The 20975-nt window shown below is 40.2% G+C and overlaps 1 protein-coding gene across 4 annotated transcripts in view; it reads left to right on the forward strand.

The window, feature by feature from the left end:
• Nucleotides 1-20975, forward strand: part of plppr2b (phospholipid phosphatase related 2b) — a 54981-nt gene that overhangs the window by 31537 nt on the left and 2469 nt on the right. For 2 of the 4 annotated variants that reach the window (XM_077571625.1, XM_077571624.1), the window contains exons 5-9: nt 1076-1264; nt 18033-18153; nt 19358-19608; nt 20121-20297; nt 20367-20506. In XM_077571625.1, coding sequence (XP_077427751.1) covers nt 1076-1264; nt 18033-18153; nt 19358-19608; nt 20121-20297; nt 20367-20506 — 878 coding nt within the window. Of the gene's footprint in view, nt 1-731; nt 1265-18032; nt 18154-19357; nt 19609-20120; nt 20298-20366; nt 20523-20975 lie in introns of those variants that run through there. The other 2 variants (XM_077571626.1, XM_077571627.1) reach the window with 2 other exon arrangements.

Raw genomic sequence — 20975 nt, forward strand, 5'->3', positions numbered from 1 at the left:
AATGTATTCTTAATTTGCAACATCAAACATTAAAGAGAAGTGGTGTGCAGCATCAAATACATGTTTGCCTTGATAGCTACGATTAATTCGCCACTTCCACTAGATCTGTTGACATGACGGTCATTTTAAAGATATAAAAGTGATGCCTTGAGATACGAGACAAAACGCCCATATGACAAATCATATATCCATATTGAAATGAATGGAAATGCCACTGAATATTTTATATGCTATAATGTCACCTTTCTAAGTTATTGCTTTTGTTGCGAGCACTTGTTTTGCAGATTATGAACTTTTTTTCTTAAGGCAGACAAATCTAACAAAAATTAGAACAGTTGCGCGGGAGTCTGTGTATAGGAATTAGTGTTCTGATAATAATTGGAGTGCGAATGAATATTCAGCTCATCAGTCTCGCTTGTGCAGAATTGCGAGTTTTCTATGTTCTGCATTCACTTATGTCAGTCTTGATTTTATGCTTTGTGACTCTTTACTAAAAAGGTCATATTTCATGCTTGACGACACATGCTTTTGCATAATGTGTGGCTGGTGTTTTCTAAAAGCAGGATACAAGTGCGCCGTTCTAAGTTGGCTTACGCAAAAAGGTCATGCAAGCGTGTAATCTTGCCGACCCTTCGCTCTTGCCTCCAAGATGCTTTTTCGTCCGCGTCCTGCTTCGTCTTCTCTTAACCGCTCTGCTCTAATTCATTCCATCTGTGCCTCATCCCCCTCTTCCTCTCCTGTCCTCCTCCTCTTCCAAAAAGTCTTTTTCCTCTCCTCATTAATGTGTTTCTCTGCCCGCTCACGCCGCTGAAGGCAGCTATCTTTTGCTCCGCGGCTCTTATCACTGCTCGTCGATACGCATTTCCCCTGATCTGTCTCCCACCGACTTCCTCGCTAACTCCCGCCCTCCCCCCTCCTCCTCTTCCCTCGCTATCTCTCCATGCACTCTTGATTCATTTGACACATCACGGAGGAATCCATCATTTTTGCGCGGTGAAGGATTTTTTAAGGTGTATGTTTCACTTTTTGAGCGCATCCAAGCCCTAAAGCTGGGACCAATATGTTTTATTTCCAGCTGGTCATCATGGCAGGGACCGTGTTGCTGGCATACTACTTTGAGTACACGGACACCTTCCCCGTGCACATCCAGGGCTTCTTCTGCTTCGACAAAGCGTACTCCAAACCGTACCCAGGACCAGAGGACTACAGCAAGGCGCCTCCCGTTCTCGTCTACTCCCTGGTCACGGCCATCCCTACTGTGACGGTGAGTCAGGATCCATCAGTAAAGATGCGGCGCTTCCACAGGTGTTCAAAATGTGTGACACGCACACACCAATCCGCGGTTCTCCTCGTGCACATGGCGCTTGCGGTTTGAAAGGGGAGCGATGTGTGTAGGTGTGCGTCCTCGTGGTCTCGCTTCTCTGTTTGTGTGTGCATGCGCTCCGTGTCATAACCATGGCAACCGGCACTAAATTTGTCCTCCGCAGCCACAGTGTGCAGAGTATCTGTTCAAGTCTGTTCAAAGAGGAGAATAAAACATGAATTTATTTGTTCTGTTTGTTTTTTTTACAGTGGTTTGCTGAAAACTTGATAATAAATACAGGGAAATCTGCAAATTCTAACTTGTATCGTGACACTGGATTTGTCTGGATTTCAAAGCAGAATTTTTTGGGGAGATCACTTATCCATCTATTATTCTCATTTGGGTCATAGTTGGGCGGAGCCGAGTTTCAAACTCAAACCAGAACTTTAACCATGATCAATTATTATATTTGTAGTAATTGGTTCACCATCTTAAACCCATTAAATATGCAGGGAATGTTTGAATACAGATTCTAACTTTTATTAATTGTTGCACAATATTAAGCAGAAGTTATGCAGGTTGGACTACATGACTCAGGCATAAACTGCCACGCAAGTATCCATCCATTCATTTAGCCAGCCAGGTCGGTGACTAAATAGCAACTAGCATTGGAAGTTCACTTAGCTGTTTGCATTTTCTCTCAGTGCTTCTTTTCATTATATGGCAATCAAATGCACGGACCCAACAACAAAAAATCTGAATCAAAGTCCTTCAAAGTTCACAAAAAGTCGGTCAATAGTGCCTTCCAATTGAGAATCCTATCAAACCACAGGGAGTGGGAAAACAAAGAAAAGAAGAAAACATATAAAATAGTTGTATAAATAATATTTGTTTATATCCACGAGACTCTCCAATCGTCTTCATCTCCTTTATTTTTTTGTATCTTATCAATTGTATGTTATCATTTCATTTATATATTGCCAACTCGTGTTCAGACTAAGACACCACATAACTGAAATGCGTTGTGTTACAGGCTACATTTAAAATCCCTGTAAAGTGATTATAAATACAGCATGTCATGTAAATTTGACAAAACACAAAAAGGGGTCTCGTTAACAACACTGCTAAATTTGATTTAAAAAACTTGCCAAGTATATTTAATGACAGTTCCAAATCGTTAAAAATCTAGCTATGGGGTAGATTCCACGGACTTCCGACTTCCGGATTCCACACATCAGCGTGGTTTCCTGCCACTGATGGCCGCGTTCCGACACTCGCCCCTGCGCCCCCCAACCGGGGCGTCCCAACTCTCTGAAATTCTTTGGACATCTGAGACAGACACACTACACACTCGCACACGTCAACAGGAACGCTCAACCGAGGGGCACAAAGGCAGAAGCGCAAGAAATGGGACGTGGCCCACACGCCGCAAACAGGAAACGGAAACAAAGCTGAAGTGTGAAAACCAGGAAGTCGGAAGTCCCGCCTTATTTGCATTTTTCTTCTGCTTATACATCCTTACATGCTTGAGCTGTGGAAATCTAACCACTTAAAGATGCCGGTGACTGGTATTATTTCCCGGAATATAATTGTCACGGGGCTTTCCATGCTACCATGAGTGGCGCTAGTCACTGGCTAGCTATGTTTATTGTGGCACTCAGTCAAGTGAAGAATGTGTTGGCATATTTAGCTTGCTAACGCCATACTATAATGCTAGGAATGGAACAGGTAATTCTATCTAAGTTGCATTTGTGTTGGCTAACCTTTGATGTGAATGAAGTTCAAGTATTGTGGGGGAGGAAGATTCAAATCCTTGTTTGTCACTAGGTACCGTTTTAGCAGCCGATATAGTGAAAACAGTTCTATAAGCTCCGCATTTGATTGCGACAGTTCTCAGTCTTTCCAAGTGAAATGTGTGGCAAGACTGTTATAAATCATTTAGTTGGATGTCAAAATGTCAGTATTGACAAGTTGTTACTCTAAGAGTGAACTGTTTGCAATATTCAAGAAAAGTTTGTGTTTTTGAACACTATTTGGTTCAAATAAAACACATTTTCAAAGCCCACATGGAGAGCAAAGCACACTTTGATGTAGAGCTCTATTGAGATGCGATTGTCATTTCATTAACTTATTTTGAGTTTACAAGTTGTAAAGTTGTCTGTATTGCAAGCAATGAACAACTCCAAAACATACACTTTTAATCAATACTCAACAAAAAGTAAATCCAAAGTGTAGTTACACGTTCCTGGCTACACGCAAGCATATTATTAATAATGAAACATCTGCACATCCTCATCAAAGCTGTGTCTCCATGTCTGCCTTGTGTCCCCCTGGGCTTGTTGTCTCTTTGATGTCCTACAGTAAAGTGGCGGCGTTACGACACGGTTGCCTCTGTGCGACATAACAGAACATTACACACACACACACACACACACAAACATGCTCACACTCTCATGCACGAGTGAACCAACTCATTTTACCAGTGCTGCAATGTGTAAAGTAACCCATTGCGATCAAAGTTCTATGAGCATAAGTGTTGTTGGGTCACTCTTAATAAATAGTTTTAAGTTTGTCTCATTGATCAATTTTCTATACCATTTGTTCTCATTAGGATCACTTGTAGACTGGAACCTATCCCAGCTGACTTTGTGATACACCCCTGAATGGTCGCCAGTCAACTGCAAGGCACATAGACAAATAAATACACACACTCACATTCATACCGATGAGCAATTTAGAGCTATTAACCTCACATGCATGTTTTAGAATGTGGAATGAAGCCAGAGTCCCCAGAAATTGAGATTCGAACCCAGAACCTCTGGTCTGTGAGGCAGACCGACCACTATTTTCACCTACTTTTGTCCCACAATTGGGAATTCAGTTATGCTTAGAAGAGAGACGTTAGAAACCCTGCCCCAACGTTATTTCATATGATGAAATAATACATTGAGAAGTTGGCAAACTGTCTGTCTAAAAGGCCGGTCCTTATAGACTGAGTTTGGCTAAAGCTGTTAAATTTAAGATTTTCTTTTTACTGATTGACATTTTGGACAGTTCTGTGCTTCCAACTCTGTGGGAACAGTTCATGGAAGGCCCTTTAATGCACATAGCAAGTTAGGATCGAAACAGAATGGTTGATAGAATTGGCTGTGGGAGACCTTGACTGGAGCGTTGACCTCGACCCCTTTTAAAAACACCTTTTTTTAAAAAAGGAGAGCAATGATGATGTCAAATCGAATGAACAATACTGAGCTCTCCTTAGAAAAAAAAAAAAAACACCTTTTGAGATAAACAGAGATTTTGAGACGGGTTCGAGCATCATCATGATTTCATCCATGTTCTTTCTGGAAGAGTACCATCTACACGTCCCAATAGTTTTGTCACTGTCTTAAGTTGATTGTTACTTTAATTGCGATGAGTCAGTTAGCACAATGAGATTCAAAATGCTTTGTCATAGGAGTTGACAGTAAGCATAAAGCCTTCCTGTCATATTTGTCACTCCGTCTTTTGTTTACGTATAAGATAGCAGTTTAGGCTCGCCTGAAATGTCCTGAATGATTTTTAACCCACAGATGGCAGCTCTGTATTTATGTTAGCCGAGCTTGCAGTCGATTAGTGAGCGGCTGCAGGCAGGCGCGATGCTATGTGAGGTTCTCAGAGTGGGAGCGAGAGTGGCATGATTTTGCCTGGAGTGTGAAGTGTTTTTTTTGTTGTTTTTTTTTCAAAGTAAGAGCATCTGTGTTCACTCTTGCTTCAGGAAAAAGAGTACCATCCCACAAGCCTGTGTGTTCAAACATGGCAAGGGAAGAGAAGAAAAAAAGAGTAGATTTCACTTCTCTCTCAAATCTGACTCAGACTTTTATTGTCCAAACCGCAAAAGGACGTATTCCTCCACTAACATCAATCAACTTCATCTTCAAAATTGCTTTTTGAAACTCACTGGCGAGCCCTCCCATGTGCAGGGTGAATGTAGATAGATGTTAGTGTCAATCATTTGTGTGCTGTGGTTGATGTAGGTGAGCCATCTCACACAAAGGGAACGTCACCCCCATATCATACCACTTGAATAAATTGAACTGCCAGGAACACTGTTGCATGTTGAGAGGATCACATCCAGACATATCTGTCGATTGATCCATCCATTTTCTATCATTCCTGCACGTCTCCGAAAAAGGATAACTCTCACAGTGATTAAAAGTAATCAATGTTTTTCATGACAGTCCGTCTGATGTAGTCTTTAATAATACAGCGTCGATAGACAAGCCAGCGGCCTGAGAGCTTTGATGAGTGATGATGATTTCGCTTCAAAATGGGATCAACTAATTCTGCATGTCAAATAAAGAACGGCACAGACGACCACTGTTCAGCACTGACGTGGCAACTGAATTGAAATGAGAGCCAGTTTTGTGCCGGTTTGCGAGGTAGATAGAGAGTGAGGCCAGAGAGGCAAATAGAGGCACTTGTGGGCTACTTGGAAATAATGCTGCAAGTTTCAATGGATCAGTAAAGGTGAGTGTGTGGGTGGATGTCACCGCACATTCCCTCTGCCAGTGAGCCCTCGTTCTGTTTGTGTGTGTGTGTTTAAAAGCAGGCATCAGAGATCATCACTAATGGTTGGGAATCCTCTGTTCTCTATGCAGTCTTTTCCAACACAAATCCTATAGTGTTGCCTGGAGATAAATGACTCAGTTTTTGTCATTTATTTTATTATTTTTTTTTTAGATATGGTTGAGATTAGGATGTTTTGTGCGCACACTTGAGATATGAGTGCTATATAGTGGAAGTAAACTTCTCAATAAGCAGCACTTTGGCAAGGGCTGAACAATTCTTCAAAAAAGAGGCTTCAAACTGTTTAATGCCATTCCCAATCGAAGTTTACTGTCAGACTAAATGCAAACTGCAAAAAGAATTACATCATGTGTTTATCTTAGCCTTTCAGTACACTAGCTTAATGCTAATGCTAATTTACATACATATATACATATAGTCTTCATTCTCTGAGAAAAATGACTAATTTTAGTGTCGTACTGATTAACTGAGAGGAGTTGCAATGTCTCAAGTGAACCGCAATGTGGTGAAGGACAACCGTATAGGTCGTTTTAAACATTTTTGCATTGATGTTTGCTATTCACGACCGTTTGCTCAGTGGCGGGCTTAATTAGCTATGAATGCAGTGCATGACCAAGCCCTTCAATAAAATCATGTGTCCTCTATTATACAGGGATGTGATTTTTCCGCTAATTCGCGGAATTCCGCTTTTTTTTATCTCCCCCCCAAAAAAAAAAATCCGATTTTTTTTTTTTTTAGTAGTTCATTGTGTATGCACATGACTCCGACAGATAACATATTTTGCTATAACAAAGACATTTGTGGTATGCTCTAATATGAGTTACTTTTCATTTGGTCATGATACAATTATTTGTTCATGAAATTTGAACTCTTCAACGTTATTTATGTGTTAACTTAGTAATCACATTAGTTAGATATGATGATATTCTCAGTGATAGTTTTTAAAAGCAAAGACAGTCCAATGTTTTTGAATGTGACTGATTTTGAGTTGACTAAATGTTAAAAATAAAAACTAAACTAAAAAATGTTGCCATTTTATATGGGATAGTTCAATATACATTGAAAATTTATGCTGTTGTTTTGTCTATTTCTTTGTCATGTGAGTGCATTGAAAGTACTTAAAAACACGGAAAACCCATGAGCTCCGGGGGGCTTAGCCCCCCGTGTCTCCCCACCAGGGCACTGCCCTGTACCTAGCTGGGTGCCAGCGGCCCCCAGACCCCCGGCTAAATTTTCAGATAATTTCACTTTGGTCAAATCACATCCCTGTTATAATGTCTTGCCTTTTGTGTTGTTTCTATGCTTGTAGCACGCTTCAGTTCGCCTGCCAAATGGCGTCATTAACCTTTGGCCAATCATGGATAAAATGGTAATTACACGATTCAGATGCATGTGGCAAAGCGCTCGTGCTGTGCCACACTTATATAAGTACAAGCAAGTAGGATAGGATGCTGTGATTGAATGATATTCCAGAAGTGTGAGTTTGTGCAGGGGACATTATTTCTACTCAATTAGTATTGAATGTGACCCATACACACAATGCTAAATCCTCACATATAGAGACAGACGACCGCTCACGATTGCATCCACACCGCCACTGAATGGGAACTGAACCCAAAGTCAACCCAAGGAACCGCTACATCATTATGAAAATAATATGCTAAAAAAATGAAGATATAACAGGACAAAGTTCTCCTAGGTTGATTTGTTGCCGTCTGCTAAAGCTCGGGAAGAGCCCTCATGCATAATGCATCTCCATGACGCGAGAGATTGTGGAAAATCATGGCAGAAAACCATATCATCCAGACATGCCAGGTTTTATTTAGCGAGAGCTGCGGATGCATGAAAATTGTGCTGTCATATCTTCTAGACCAAGCTGGACGTAAACAATGCTTCGTTGTGCTTGGATGCTTCGGTGTTTTCTGCCTGAGCCAACCGTAGTGGGGAGTTAAAGAGTGCCACTTGAGGGCTCGGCTCAGTGGCGCAAATCTGAGTTTGCAGTGGAACGTCTGAAATCGAACAAACGCCGGCTGTTCCTTCAATTTAGAGAATAGAGCAAAGTCCTGGAATTTGCAGTGGAAAGGTAAACCCGCGAACAATAGACATCCCCACTAAATACGTATGTCAGAATGAAATTCCACAACTCACTTCAACATGCTTTCTTGACATCAGAATAACAGCAGATGGCACCCAAAAAATACCGTTTCTGCACTAAAACAGCAAATAACGGAGGATAGGGCCTCCGGATATACAAATACTAAACCATACATTTTTTATCCATTTTGCGACGTCGTTGTTGTGTGGTTAACATGTCTGCCTCACAGTTCTGAGGTTTGGGTTCGAATCTTAGCTCCCCCTTGCCTGTACTGAGTAAATGTCCTAATTTCCTTCCTGGCCATTGTCAAACTCATGTTGGAATTTAGGTCAATACATATAACTTAAGTTAATTTAATACTTCATATTAAAGGGGAAATCAACCTTAAACATTTCATGACAATAATAAATGTGACCTCACTAGTCTAAACATGACATTCTGATTAATATTACATTTGTGGAATATGAGTTATGAAGCAAAATCCAGCCGTTTTTATCCATCACAGGGGGCGGCCATTTTGCCACTTGCTGTCGACTGAAAAAGACATCACATGATATGAATGAAATTCCACAACTCACTTCAACATGCTTTCTTGACATCAGAATAACACCAGATGGCACCCAAAAAATACCGTTTCTGCACTAAAACAGCAAATAACGGAGGATAGGGCCTCCGGATATACAAATACTAAACCATACATTTTTTATCCATTTTGCGACGTCGTTGTTGTGTGGTTAACATGTCTGCCTCACAGTTCTGAGGTTTGGGTTCGAATCTTAGCTCCCCCTTGCCTGTACTGAGTAAATGTCCTAATTTCCTTCCTGGCCATTGTCAAACTCATGTTGGAATTTAGGTCAATACATATAACTTAAGTTAATTTAATACTTCATATTAAAGGGGAAATCAACCTTAAACATTTCATGACAATAATAAATGTGACCTCAGTAGTCTAAACATGACATTCTGATTAATATTACATTTGTGGAATATGAGTTATGAAGCAAAATCCAGCCGTTTTTATCCATCACAGGGGGCGGCCATTTTTCCACTTGCTGTCGACTGAGAAAGACATCACATTTGCTCAGGGCTCAGGCAAGGACCAATCACATCTTCTGATATTGATAAATACTGTTGGAGTTTGCTGCTTAACTCATATTCCACTAACGCAGTATTAACTAAAATGCTGTAGTTAGACTAGTGGGGCTGCATAGAACTTATTGTTTCGAAAATTGTTTGGGTTAACTTCCCCTTTTAAAATACTAGTGTGATTTGGACTCTTTCTGCTAGTGAGTGTTTGTTTTGGCTGTGACACAAGTGTTTTCTGACTAATCCAAATGTTTTTGTTGTTAGCGTTATCATGGACATTCATTGGCTTCTGACAAACCAGTTAGCATTTAATAAGAATGGCTTAAAAATAAATGCAGTTTCACACGGCCTCACAGCGACGACGAGGAAAAAGCCCATTTTATTTGCCGTTTTTTATTTGACTCCTGCTCAGACAACATAGCTCTGCTAGGCCGTGCTCCTGCGGATACACAAAACCATTCCAATTATGAGGTGCGCCGATGCTACAATGCATCTACCTCGCGCGATTATAGCTCCCGTCATTTTCCCTGTCTGCCCCGTTATTATGCTAAATTCAGGTTATTCAGAAAGTCATGGCGCTTTCCTGTCATCTTTGACAAGTGAACCCGCGTGCATTTACCAAGTTTGCGTCCTCAAAAGAATGTAAGGTAGTGGCAATCATCCCCGTCTGTAACATTCTTCTGTTGATTGCAGTTGTCAACAGCTCTGCGACACGCTGTCGATGTGCAAAAAGCACACTCGCACATCCGTCCAATGCCCATATGCAAATTGTCCAGAAGTTTGCATGTTGCTAAGCCTCGGGACAATCTTTCATGAATAATGGAGCCCCATGTTGACAGACAGACGGACAGACACAAGAGGCTTTGGAAGTACTACAAAGTGGAAGACAAGATTTGCGCCTTGTACTGAAACTCTTGTTTTTGCCAGTGCATTGTTTAGTAGAAGATCACTTCCCATGATGTTCCCCTCCTCGGGAAGGTTTAGGGGAGAGGATGAGGTCACATCTTTGTCAAAAAAAGGATTAAGGAGATTAATAATGGAAATGTGTACTTCTTCGAAGCGAATGTGATACCGTAATGTCAACACTGTCGGCAGCGGGTTTTTTATAGCAAAGGGCATTACACACACTAAACTAATGCTGGGTTGTTTTTCTACGCAACTCGCTTAGTTAGCTGCGGATGTGGAGCAGATTGGGTTACTTTTACCTATGTTTGGGGTAATTATTCTTGACCCAGCAGATTGGGTTCAAAATTGGATTTGGGTGGTTGAAGATATGAAGTAGTTTTGTTATGTACTGAAGTTGAAGTAAATTGAATGTAATATTCTTAGAAAATGGGAGTGGTGGCTGGATAGCTCAGTGGGTAACACTGCTGACTTTGGACACATGGGGTCAGTTGTTAAAATCCTGGGTCAGGGTGGACGGCCCATCAACGGAAAATGGGCATCTGGTTTAAAAACATATCATGGGAAAGTTGTGTCTTCTTCTTAGGAAATGTTCTTATTAAGAATAATTGTATTTGTTTTTATCACACCGAAAAGCTGGTAACCAATTTTTTTTACTAACTTTAACTCATCAGTATGGATAATTTCTCTTACTTGTTGGATCAAAATCTTGAACCAAAGAACTGGGTCAAATCCTCAAACCAATACAGTGGGTGTAAATAACCCAGCGCTGGCTTTGTCCGTTTTGGACCCAACGCTATGTTAGCTTGCTCACCCAGTTTGGTTTACTCTTGACCCAGCAGTTTAACATAGTCATCATCATCTTTTTGAATTCTGTGTGGAAGGTCTAGTAGCCATGAGTGATACAATTAAATAAATAAAAAAATCTACCTGTTTGTTTTTTTTAATCTATCTATCTGGTATATAAGATGACCAGAGTGTGTAATAGGTGGAAATTAATCTGCATGCAAATTTACCTTAATGGCTGGATGCATTTCCTTCTGCAATAAAGCATTACAGGTCATGATTTAATTAATTAATGAATTAATTAATTATGGCCTACTCAAATGTATGACTCTTGAGCTGACGTAATGCCGCAAGGCTCCCGCAGAGTCAAGGAGACGTTCCAGGGCACATCTCAGACAGTTTAAATTTGCTCTTAAGATATTGTCAACACTTCAGATTATTTAATAATATGTTAAAAAAAAAACAGAACTTGTGAGGACTTTCATTTTTTAAATTTAACTATTTACATTTTATTTGCTACATAGTTTGATCGGCACTGTCAGAGAGGTCGAAATTCAAAAATGTTTATTATCGTGGTTTGAGGGTCGAATCTAGATCCTAGACAAAGTGGTTTTTTCTTGGAGTAGTGAGTCAGGAAAAAAAAAACATCCGTGGGATAGCGACGGATAATCATGGCTTTATCCTGTCACTGCCAATCACGTAAGACGGAGGCCTACAAGATGAAGACAGGCGGCCATGTTGCCACATGACCATACGCTTGACCAGCTCTCTGGTTTGAGGAAACGCTTGAGCCCATACACCAGAGCCCTCTAATCCGTCAATTCTCTCACATGCAGCACCACAAGATTAGCTGTTCCCACAGGGTCCAACATAAAACCCTTGATGAAAACACAACCATTTTATAGGAAGTGAAGGATAATTCCAGGAGGAGGGGGAGAAGATGCAAGGCGAACAGGAACGGGAGATCAGGAAACGAGGCGAAGAGGAATGGGGTCATACCGCATACTAAACTAATCTTCCCCTTTTTCTCAGAGTGGGGAGGGAATGTTAAAAAAAAAAAAAAAAAAAAAAAAAAACGAGAAATAAACACTGCTAAAATAATTACAATGTTTCCAGTAGCCTAGTTTCTCTTCCACAAAGAGTCGGGAAAGCTGCCCTGGCAAAGTGACTAAAAACGGGGCGAGACAGATAGAAGATGCAAGAAGAGGATGTGGGTGATGATAATGGAGCTGTAGCTCAATTGTCATGGTTACCAACACGAGTGTGTGAGCCTATGCGCATGTGTGTGTTTAAAGACTAGCGCCGAACTTGCAATGTCCACATCGGATATTTACAGAGGCTTTGCACAGTCCTCTCATATAGGATCCTTTTCTGCTACTTTCAGTCCGTTTTTTTTCCAACATTCGTCAACCATGCAAACAGCCCAAAGCCGTCCGTAATGCATTTAACACCGTGGCAGATATAATTCACTCTTTGTGGTGTAAATTGGCATCTAATTTTAGTGGCGTCACACAACAAGCCCGAGGTGTAAATGATGATGGGAACGATCCCAAACACATCTGCAAACGGTCATGCGTACTTCCATCTCGACCTCGGAGCCCGGGCTGTTTTTTTTTTTTTTTTAATTTATGGTGTGACTTAATGACACCAATTAATTACTGCTGCGTCAATTCTTCCTGTGATTCTAGTGGACGTTTTTTTTTGTCCTATCAGATTCTTTCATAGGTTATTGTTTGTCATGCAGTTTAGCATGAATGTGTGCGTATCAGGTTCATCGGCTTGAATTATTATTTTTTAAATAATATTGTCTGTTTTGACCTGTATTTATGTTCAAAATAAAAACGAAATATTATAGATATACAAAGGACAACAGACGCCTACACTATGGAGTCACTTTTCACAAAGTTACATTTAATTGTCACCTCACCACAAAGGCTACAAAGTGAAAGCAAGCCAATTAGGAGAGACTCAGCCTTTGGAGTATGTTGTCTCTGCGCACTACTTCTTCCCACAGACATCCTCGCAACTTCACTTCATCACTTCGACGTGCAACACTTTGAAATGTTGCTGATGCGTAATTGAAAAAAAAAAAGGAAAACTAAAAGAGACCGGCACTACTTCTACTGAGTCTTACCAATCTGATTCGGCAGTGCCTCCTCTCACAGAACGGGAGGCCTTCTGATCTCTTTGGGAGGAGGAGAAGAAGACTTGTCCTCCTCCTCTTTTCTGTATACGTGTTCTATAATTTTATTTTTATGTAATTTTTATTACTCCGTGCTTCATGATTTGTCAAAGTTGAGTCATGGGGCCATTGTGTTGTTTTATGTCCCTTATGATGAGGATATGTATGTCACTCTTATTTTGCAGTTGCCATGCAGTTTCTATGTCCCTTATTATAATGAAGTTGCCAGTTGCTATGTAGTTTTCCTACAGTACATTAAAGTTCATTAGTCGAGGTTTTCTCTCAGCATCTTTGTGTTGTGTTCCATGAACCCTGTGTTGATACTTTGTATTTGTATATACAGTCTCTCTGTGTCCTTACTCCCATGCCTTGTCTGTACAATGTACTGTTCGTTATGATGCGCGCACCTTAGCTACCCGGGGGCAGTTAAAATGTCATTTCATACTTGCGTCACACTTAAAAATTACTCCCGTGTTAGCATTGGTCTTAAGGCTAAGGACTAAAGGCTACGCTATATAAAAAGTAGATATTTCTACCTGACAGCAAAATATCGGCGAAAACAACGGCTCATATCTTGAGGAACTTGTAAGTTTGGTCACTCATATTTCAAAGCATCACATTAAGCTTGATTCTTTCTTAGTACTTTCCATTTTATTTTGGGAAATGTGGCATAAGTAGGCTACCAGACAAATTTCAAAGTGAAGCAGGCAGAAGCGGCCTGCTTGCAAGACTGTGTGAAAAGACATCATTTGAATGGGAAAGATTGGTTTTGAAGGCAGACATTACAAAAGCAGAACAAGAAATCCAGCCTCAAATCCAAAGGTCTTAATTTTTTTTTATAGAGACAGTGTCTGAACAAAGACTTCTTTCTTTCATTCAAGGGGCTGGCAGTACATCTCATTTTTAATTGTAATGGAAGCGGGTGCTCGCTGAGTCAGAAACAAGTGACCTTCTGAGTGAGATGCCGATGAGAAGGGATGAGTATTGACGTGAGATACTTTTGAATACATGGCTGAGGGGGGTAAAGTGGCAACTCAGCGGGGGGGAAATGTAGGCCTTGCAATCGAACGTGCTCGCTGCAAGCATGGTGGTGGAGTTGTAACTAAGTAGTTGCTAAGTGAGAAGATGTGGCAAGTAGACTTAATAGTTTACATCAATGTGATGTAGCCAGTGCAGCACGTACAATACTCTCTCTTAATTAACATTAATAAAGGTCTATAAAACAAAATAAGAGTGACTAGACAAACTAAAAATGACTAATACAGGACCATAGCAACTGCATAGTAACTAATAACATCATCATCCTAAGATACATAGCAACTGCATACCAACTGCAAAATAAGAATGGTCAATACAGGACTGCATCAACTGCATAGTAACTGACAACATCACCATCATCAGAAGGGACATAGCAACTGCATACCAGCTACAAAATAAGAGTGACTAGACAAACTAGAAGTGACTAATACATGACCATAGCAACTGCATAGTAACTAATAACATCATCATCCTAAGAGACATAGCAACTGCATGCCAACTGCAAAATAAGAATGGCCAATACAGGACCGCATCAACTGCATAGTAACTGACAACATCATCGTCATCAAAGGGGACATAGCAACTGCATACCAGCTACAAAATAAGAGTGACTAGACAAACTAGAAGTGACTAATACATGCCCATAGCAACTACACACTGAATGACAACATTATCATCATAAGGGACATAGCAACTGCATACCAGCTACAAAATAAGAGTGACTAGACAAACTAAAAATGACTAATACAGGACCATAGCAACTGCATAGTAACTAATAACATCATCATCCTAAGAGACATAGCAACTGCATACCAACTGCAAAATAAGAATGGCCAATACAGGACCGCATCAACTGTATAGTAACTGACAACATCATCGTCATCAAAGGGGACATAGCAACTGCATACCAGCTACAAAATAAGAGTGACTAGACAAACTAGAAGTGACTAATACATGACCATAGCAACTACACACTGACTGACAACATTATCATCATAAGGGACATAGCAACTGCATACCAGCTACAAAATAAGAGTGACTAGACAAACTAGAAGTGACTAATACATGACCATAGCAACTGCACACTGACTGACAACATTATCATCATAAGGGACATAGCAACTGCATACCAACTACAGTGACTAGGCAAAATAAGCGTGACAAATACATAATTTTCATTAGGGACATAGCAACTGACAACATCATCATTACAACACAATGACCCAACCCAAAATATAGTCATACATTAAGCTTTTGGAAAAATAGCTTTGTAATTAGACAATTTGCAAGTCAACCAATATCACAAAACTGATTTCATGCAACTTTAAAATTTCCCCTATAGTCATTTTTACTAGTTGTTGCAAATCCAATAACTTCACTGTGAACTCTACAAATGTCTGTGGCATCAACTGCTGTATCTATTTTTGTTGCCACGTTTTGCTGCTCCAATTATCACCACAGCATAACATTACATATTTATTGCAACAACTCATATTACATTTGTTTGTATGTGCATCCTGGGAAATCCTCTTGTTGTTTGAAATGCCGAATGCAGTATGAAGTTCCTCTAAAGGAAATGCACAACTGTGTGCAGACATTGGGTGGCGTTAGCAATATTACAAGTACCAACAATAATATTCCATTATTCTCCACAGTTTGTAATGTCAACTTCCCAAAAAATATAGTAAATTTCCATTAGCATGCACTCACTGGCCATAACATAAAAAAAACTATACCTGCACATTCTTATGAATTACGATGCCATATTCATTGTGGGCAGTAAGTAGTGGGATATTGGAGCATCTTGAAGGTAAAGAACGCTACATATAATCCAGCTGTCTAATCTTCAGCGCCCACCATTGCTTTAGCTAGTAGCTTCGGGTGTAATTGTGTGTGTGTTTGGTGCTTAGCAATAAGCAGGTCCGCACTGCGTCACGCTTGTAACCCTTTTCAAAATATAAAGCTTGTCAATGTGTAAAAATTGTAAGTCCGCTGTTTGGCCACCGAAACAGACGCTAATTAGTCACTCGCATCTTCTTTCCTACTACCTAAAAAAGCTGTCATTTTTCCCAACTATTTGTGAAGACCAATTAAACACTGTAAATATTGAGATGTACACAATTTGCAGTGTTTTTCAAGTTAAGTGTGCTCTTACGTTTATACAAATATCCATCTCTCCCTTTTCTATGGCGCTCATGTTCAGGGCCCCGTCATTCTCAGTGAACCCTTCATTAGTGGCTCTTCCTGTACAAGAGCGGCGGCGGCGGCATCCATCTGTCAGTCACACTGCTGCTGCACACGCGGAGCTACATGTGGCGCATTAGCAACAGCCGCCACTCCAGGCCGTGAGCCATGCATTTTGTATGGGCTTGTAACCTACATCTATCCATGCTGCTGTCAGCGAAAGACTGGACTTACATGGTGCCTAGCTGAATTTGTTGCCTTGTCAAAAATGGATCGATATCTCGTGGCTTGGATTCCTTATGGAATCACTGAATGGTCGTATCCTCACAATAGTTCCGTTTTAATGGTGATTATATTGATGGAAAAGGTTTCATTTATTTGATGCAAGCCATTTGTTCACTTTAGAGCAGAAGTAGGGGACCCGCAGAGAGCATTTGAGAAGGAACTTTTAAAAACTTTTCATTATGGTTAGCACTTCTGCCTCATTGTCAAGAATTTGGATCTTGTGCTTTCTTGAGTGATTGCTTGCAATATCAGTGGGGGGTAAAATAAATAAAAAATAAAAAATAGACCTTGGGCCACATGCAGCCCATTCATTCATTTAATCCAGCCCAGTGACATTATTAAGAGTTCTGTATTTGTTGCGTTCGTTTTCTGATGTGTTTTTTTTTCTTAAGTTGAATAACCACAAAGTATTTATTCATTTTTTTCTTCTTTTTTTTTTTTTCTGTTTTTTTTTCTTTCTTTTTTTTCTAGAGCTCAGTATTGTTCATTCGATTTGACATCATCATTGCTCTCCTTTTTTTTTTTAAAACAAATAAATTAAAAAAAAATAATAAATGTTTTTTTTTATTATTATTATTCATTTTTTTATTCATTGAACTCACTTTAGAATAGGCAGCAGTTTGATCAAAAAGAGAACAATATATCTATATACTCTTGTTTTAAATTATGTTAATACTCATTTTTTTTTAAGTGCAACATTATAGTGTTATTTTCTTTGACAAAAATTAAAAGACTTAAAGGCATTTCCACTTATTGCAGTGGGGGGAAATTATTTGAGACATGAGTGTTTTGAGTGTGGTCACGAGATGAATTAAACTCTTATTTCAAAGCACAACTGTACTATAATTAATTTTTATTTTTAAATCCTTAAATTTAGTTTTTTTATTAAATGAATCCCTCACTCTAAAAACAGTTGGGTCAAAAATGGACCGATTCTCTACTTAACTTTGAGTCAAGAAATTGGTCTTTTAGTGTAATACAACTCATAAATATTGGTCAGATCCTTTACTTTACAAATTGACCCATAAAGTGGATCGGTCCATTTTTGATCCAAAATTGGGTTACTTTTGACCCAACTGTTTTTAGAGTGCTCATTATAAATAAGTTATTTACAATCTCTAAAATATCTTTTTTAATTTTTATTGTATATGCATTTTAACTTTTTTTTTTCTACCCGATCTACGGGGGACCTGACCAATCTGTCCAATTTAATCATCTGAGCACATATTTTGCCCAACCCTGCTGCTCTATATGTATGTACCCTGCAATTGTGTGTTGTTGTTAGAGAAGCTCATGAAATGAAAATGTACAAAGATGCTAGTGAAAGATTGTTAATGTCTGGCTTTACTAAAGCTGCCAAATGGCGAGGCAACGCAAATGCAGGCAGGCCAAAGCAACAACCACATAAACGTTGCCAGGCGGAGAGGGAGGAACACTCATGAATAATTTTGCTGTGCACTACATGAAAGTGACAGAATAGTCAGTGAGGGTCATCAGCGCTTAAACTACGCAGTTTTATCTCCATTTGATTGGCACGCTTACGTTCTCTCTCTCTCTCTCTCTCCGTCGCTCTTTATCTTTTTCTTGCTTTTCTGTGTCAGATTCTGATTGGAGAAGTGACCAGCTTCTTAGTGAAGTCGGAGGGAGCTCAGGAGAAGACCATCGTGACCGCAGACTGCTGCTATTTCAACCCGCTCCTCCGCAGGATCGTGCGCTTTCTGGGTCAGTCCTCGTTTCTTTGCAGATAAGAACCGCCTCTTTTGTTGAACTCAGGACGGGCTTCCATTTCTTGGGACCGAAACTAAAAGTCATGCTTTTTGCAGACTAGGCAGAAACACAGCCTTTGTTGTTAGTTTTGGTTTTATTGTTTTGTCTTTGTAATCTTTTTTGGGTGGAACGATCCTCATATTTGCACTCACCCCATGCACTTTATTGCAGTATTAGACAACCTAATGAGATGCAATGCATAAGCTGGATCCAAAATTCCAGCTTCATAAAGAGTTATCTCGAACACTACGTTTTTTATTATTATTGAAAAGAAAAGGAAAGTATCTGTGAATGTTAACTTCTTCCTCTTTTTTTTTATTCTATTGTCATATTTATCAGTATAATCCTGCCTGGGGGATGCCTACTTAGTTCCGCTGGCCATAGCTGACATCATGTTTTACATCATTAGACAGCAAATTAGTTGGTTAGAATGTTTGCAGCCAAGTAATGAAATCCATTTTGTTTCATTTGCTTCAGTTATTTCCACATCGTTCACAAGGTTATTAACGGTCGTTTAATCGGTTAATCTTTTTATGCCCATCTCCTTTTGATTGGTTTATATATATGTGTATATATAATGCTGAACTCTTGTGCTGAGATTTTTTTTTTAACCCTCTCGCGTTATTTTAGCCAAGAATTGGCTCCTTTCTTTGAAGTGTGATAACTATCTAATTTATGATTTGAACTTTCACCACTCAAATTGTATTTTTTTTTTTTTTGGGTGCAATCACACACATATATGGTCTTCCAGGCAGGAAGCGAACACACGGCAACCTGCACCGAAGCTACAAATAATATTCCTCTGTTAAAATTTTATTTCAGGCTACTATAATCCATATAAAAAATTTAACAAACAGCATCATGATTTCTGTCTGACCTTATGTTGTGTACACCCTGGCCACCAGGGGCAGTATAACACATTCATAAGTATATACACGAAGAAGACTGTCACAATTTTGCAGTAAGCGGCAGTAATAGTAGATATTTTTCAAAGAGGATAAAGAATATATGCCTGTGTGTACATTGTTTTATTAGTTGTGAGTGCATACTGTTTGATGGCTGGTTCAAAAGACCAAATGAGTTCACTTAATTTTAAGAAGCCAGTGAAGCTATTCAATCCCAATTCAATCATGCATCCCTCTGTTTCATGCACACGCAGGCGTCTACTCCTTCGGCCTCTTCACGACCACCATCTTCGCCAACGCGGGCCAAGTGGTGACAGGGAACCAGACGCCTCATTTCCTGAACGCCTGCAAGCCCAACTATACGGCGCTGGGCTGCCAGTCCTCGCTGCAGTACATCACAGAGCAACGCGCCTGCACGGGAAATCCTTTCTTGGTGGCGTCCGCCCGCAAGTCGTTCCCTTCCAAAGACGCCGCACTCAGCTTTTACTCAGCCATCTACACTGTGGTAACTAAAGATTTCTTTGTCATTCTATTTTCAACAGCACTTGGGTCACCACTGGTGAGCTGGATGGATGGATGGATGGATGGATAGATAGTCAAAATACCCCAACTGTTAAGAATTATAGCCCACTACAGTTACTCAGTGCATATTTGCAAACATCCGCTTTTCACTTTTTAGTTGAAAGCATCAACGTCTGCACACATAATAAAAATGGTCCAGCTGAAATGTTTTGTTTCATGAATAGCCAGCAAACTTTTTAATGACCCTTGTGTGCAAGAATAGCTTTCCTAATGAGCAGCAAGTAGACTCCACTTAAGCACTTTCACAATAGCAAATGATTATGTACAGACTGCTGCTGATAACAACTGAAGTGGTAAATCTGCCCTCGTTTATATTTTATCAGTTGCCCTTATTTGTCAGGAGGCGTTCCATTTTGTGTTAACATTGCAAAGGGCGCCCTCTCGTGGCAATAAATGAAAATTACCTCTACCTCCTTCCATGTCTTTTCATTCCAGATGTATGTGACCCTGGTTTTCCGCACTAAAGGGACCCGTCTGACCAAGCCGACATTGTGCCTGGTGCTGCTGTCGCTGGCCGTGCTGGTGGGCGTGGTGAGGGTGACGGAGCACAGGAACCACTGGAGCGACGTCCTGGCTGGGTTTATCACCGGAGGAGCCATCGCCGCCTTCTTGGTGAGAGGAGGGATGGCCGAATGTTCCTCCATTTTGTTCTTAATTTCCAACGTTTTACGTTACCTTTAGGTGTCTTGTGTAATCAACAATTTCCGGCCGGCTCAAACGGCGCTGCCGAACCCTCCGCCTCCTCCTGCACCGCAACATTTGGAGACACCAGCCGGGATTCCTCTGCTCACTCTGCCTCGCGTTGAGAGTCCACTCGAAAAGTTAAGTGGCCTTCAGGTAAGGGGTGGGTGAGGAAGAAATAAAATTAGAATTCAAATTCTCATGTAGAATTGTCAGCATGGTGGCCTTGTTCTCTCACATTCTAAAATTAATTATGCTTAAAGGGAGATGTCAATCCCACAAAAGAATCTTGACAATTCTATTCAGCCCCACCAGTTGAAATGCGATATTCTGATTAAGATTGTGCGTTAGTGGAATATGAGTTAAACAGTAAAATCCAAAATCCAGCCGTTTTTATCAATATCAGAAGGCGGCCATTTTGCCACTCGCTGTCGAGTGAAAATGACATCACAGTTGCTCAGGTCTCAGGTAACAACCAATAACAGCTCAGCTTCAGAAAACAGGTGAGATGTGATTGGTCGTTGCCTGAGCCCTGAGCAACTGTGATGTCATCAAGTGGCAAAATGGCCGCCCTCTGAGATGGATTTTGCTTCATAACTCATATTCCGC

Source organism: Vanacampus margaritifer, chromosome 7, assembly GCF_051991255.1.
Source record: "Vanacampus margaritifer isolate UIUO_Vmar chromosome 7, RoL_Vmar_1.0, whole genome shotgun sequence".
NCBI lineage: Eukaryota > Metazoa > Chordata > Actinopteri > Syngnathiformes > Syngnathidae > Vanacampus > Vanacampus margaritifer.